The sequence below is a fragment of the Quercus lobata genome, chromosome 10 (genome assembly GCF_001633185.2).
Source record: "Quercus lobata isolate SW786 chromosome 10, ValleyOak3.0 Primary Assembly, whole genome shotgun sequence".
Lineage (NCBI taxonomy): Eukaryota > Viridiplantae > Streptophyta > Magnoliopsida > Fagales > Fagaceae > Quercus > Quercus lobata.
This window is the reverse complement of record NC_044913.1, coordinates 41,128,396-41,132,241: the sequence shown is the minus strand read 5'-3', so window position 1 is coordinate 41,132,241 and position 3,846 is coordinate 41,128,396. Positions and strand designations below refer to the sequence as shown.

The 3,846-nt window shown below is 35.3% G+C and overlaps 1 protein-coding gene across 1 annotated transcript; it reads right to left on the bottom strand.

The window, feature by feature from the left end:
• LOC115964758 lies at positions 1-447 on the bottom strand. The gene has a single exon (XM_031084013.1). The coding sequence runs from the start codon at positions 445-447 to the stop codon at positions 1-3; it is 447 nt and encodes a 148-aa protein (XP_030939873.1).
• Positions 448-3,846: the final 3,399 nt, after the last annotated feature.

Here is a 3,846-nt window from a genome sequence, read left to right as displayed (position 1 = left end):
TTAACCAGAGAAGCCACGCCCTTCAGCAAGCTCAGAAAATACAAAAGACTGCTCTAGGACATTGATGTCATTGTGAGACCTCGGTAACCCAAAAAATGCATGCCATACCCAAAGGTCATACGACGCCACAATTTCCAAAATTATCGTTGGATCATGTGTATGACCAATATATTGACCTTTCCACTTACTTGGACAATTCTTCCATTTCCAATGCATGCAATCGATGCTCCCTAGCATTCCTGGAAATCCACGATGTTGGCCAACTGCTAACAACCTTGCAATGTCATTGTTGTTTGGTGACCTCAAGTACTCTTCAGAAAAGATTGAAACTACCGCTTTAACAAATTTTTTTAAGCTTTTTATTGTAGTGGTTTCTCCAATCCTTATGTATTCATCCATGAAATCAGCCGACACTCCATAAGCAAGCATTCTGATTGCAGCGGTCATCTTTTGAAGGGAAGACAACCCAAGTGTGTTAGCCGCATTTCTTTTTTGAACAAAGTATGGTTCAGTAGCTTCAACTCTTGAATGGATACGTAGAAAAAGAGAACGACTCATTCAAAACCTCCTTCGAAATACATTAGGAGGATACACTGGTGTTTCAGCAAAATAATCATGGAAAAGCCTATCATGACCTTGCAAAGGATTACGCCAGATAAACCTGCAAGGTTGAACCGAACGATAACGTGATGTTGATGCTCCTTCATTCTTTAGTTCTTCTATGGTAATAGCTAGAGTAAGCTCCGTCTCATCATCATCAGAAGATGAGTCAAATGGAGGCTCATCATTTGGAAAAATAAAATCAATGTCATAATAGAAATCCATTAAGAGAGAACAAAAACCGAATGGAATAGATAATTTTGTAGAAGTAGGTGGAAATTAGAGAGAAAATGGTCACATTTATAGAGCAAGAATGTGACTTGAGTTTGAATTTCAAAAATTTGACCTTTAGGTTTGAATTTACCATTAGGTTTAAAGTTAAAAAATATGACCATTAGGTTTGAATTTATCATTGGGTTTAAAGTTAAAAAATATGACATTTAGGTTTGAATTTACAATTTGGTTTAAAGTTAAAAAAAAAAAAAAAATGACCTTTAGGTTTGAATTTACCATTGGATTTAAAGTTAAAAAAAAATATGACCTTTAGGTTTGAATTTATTATTGGATTTAAAGTTAAAAAAAATATGACCTTTACGTTTGAATTTACAATTTGGTTTAAAGTTAAAAAAAATATGACCTTTAGGTTTGAATTTACCATTGGATTTAAAGTTAAAAAAAATATGACCTTTAGGTTTGAATTTACCATTGGGTTTAAAGTTAAAAAAAAAATGACCTTTAGGTTTGAATTTACCATTGGGTTTAAAGTTAAAAAAAATATGACCTTTAGGTTTGAATTTACCATTGGGTTTAAAGTTAAAAAATATGACCTTTAGGTTTGAATTTATCATTGGGTTTAAAGTTTAAAAAAGTATGATCTTTAGGTTTGAATTTACTATTGGGTTTAAAGTTAAAAAAAAAAAAATATGACCTTTAGGTTTGAATTTACCATTGGATTTAAAGTTTAAAAAATATGACATTTATGTTTGAATTTACCATTGGGTTTAAAGTTAAGTTTGAATTTACCGTTTGAATTTCAAAATTATGACCAGTAGATATAACAATAAAAATTATGATCGTTGGGTCAAAAAAAAAAAAAATGACCGTTGATCGAAGACATCGATTCAACAGTATCAATTCGGTCACCGATTCTAGTAATACGGTGGTTGGAGACATCAATTCGGCGGCGGTCGTCGGAGACATCGATTCGGCGACGGTCGTCGGAGACATCGATTCGACGGCGGTCGTCAGAGACACTATTACAACAATCGGCCCACAGGTGATGGCGGTACAATGGTCGGAGACACCAATCCGGTGGGCCATCAAACCTCCACCACAAGCGGCTCTATTGACCGAGCCACCGATGTTGGTAGTTTACTAAAAATATAAGTTTAAATTAAAAAAGTATAACCATTAGGGAAAATAATAAAAAATTGATAAATAATGAATATTTTATTAAATAGTCTTGTAAAATAGATAAACTGATGTGGGTGTTTTGTAAAAATAATGGTGTAAAATAGAAAAAGTAAGTTTTTTGTGTAAAATAAACAGAATTTTTTCCACGAGCTGATGTGGTTGCTCTTAGAGCACTAGCCCTCAGTTGCTATTTTACTTCCTAATTCCTTAAAAACAAGCTCCATCCCAGTTGTTAAACCCAAAATTTTTCCCACCCCGCTACAGTGAGGTTGCAAATATTCACAGGTTGTATAAAAAATATTATTATTTTATTAGTCCTTTTTTCTCTCTCCTCTGACTCTCCCTCATCTCATTATTCTTTTTCCCCTTTCTTGCTCTCTCCCACTCCTCTCCATTCATCTAACTTCTCCATCTCTATGTCTTCTCTCTCTATTTCTCTCTTCTCCATTTCCCACTCTTCTCTCTCTATTTCTCTATTCTTTTTTCCCTTTCTCGGTCTCCCTCTCTCTGAATCGGTGATTGCTGGTTCAGTGGTGGCGTTCCGATGGTGGTGGAGTTAAATCAATGGGCGGGTTTGGTGGTAGCAGATCGGCGTGGCAGATTGGCCTTTAGGCTTTAGGTGGCCAGGTTTGGTGGTGGCAGATCGGTGTGGCTCGCGTGGGTCGTAGGCCTTGGGCCTTGGCTCGTGGCTCGCATGGGTCGTGGTTTCTTGGTCGTTCGGGTTTTGAATATTGGTCTTAGGTCGTGGTGTTTGATTGGCGGTGGTGGCTGGTGATTCGGTGGTGGGTTTGGCAATGGCAATGGATGTGGATCTCGGTGGTTGTTTGTGGTTCTGTGGGTATGGAAATTTTGTTTAAATTTTTGGGTCTGTGATGAGTTAGTGCTGTAGTGGTGATGACTGCTGATTTGTGGGTTGTTGTGGTTTGGCGATGGTGGCTGGTGTTGTGGTTTGTTTTTTTGTTTTCTTTCTTTTTTCTTTTTTTTTCTTTTTTTTTGGATTCTGTGGTTTTCAGTGGTTGTGGTGGTGATGGTTTTGGTGGGTTACTGGTGGTAATGGGTTGTGGTGGTGATTGCTGGCTGTGGGTTTAATGGAGAGAGAAGAAGAGAGAAGTGTGAAGTGTATATTATATTATTATTTGATGGTTGGTTTATATTATTTTAATGGGATGAATCTAAGGATATGTTTGAATTGGATTTATTGTTGTTGAAATTGAAAACTAAAAATATTGTAACAAAATAATTTTTAAATGGGTGAATAGTGTTGTGGGATCTATGAATAGTATGTGAATCGTGCATGAACAATATTTTTGTCCCCTGTATAGTAAAATTACTGTTCATGTGCAGGAGAAAAAAAAAGACTGAAAATGTTGTTGCAAAACGTAGATGGTAGATGTAGGATTAAGTTGAATCCAAATGGGTACTAAAAATAGAAACTAAGATGTGAAGTGAGTTACGAAATAAGTTGATAAAATAGATAAAGTGGTGTTTAAAGATGTAAAATATATATTATTTTACATTCTCAAATACTAATGCTCTTCTGGGCGTAAAAGCAAAAACAAGACGGCTGACTCTATGGTCTTAAGGATGAAGCCTACTAATAATTAGGCTTGAAATCCTATTGAGCCCAATCATTTAATAATTAGAGTTTATTTTATGTAGTTTGTTATTCGATATTTAAGCATAATTTTAAGGTAACTTTTTGGATTGATGTTCACTCCTACAATGCTTGGTGTCCTACGTTTTATCCCCTTTTTTTGCGTTGGCTTTTTTTTTTTTTTTTTTGGTTAAAAATTTTTTTTTGGTTTAATTTTGGTATCATTTCATTAGGGTTTT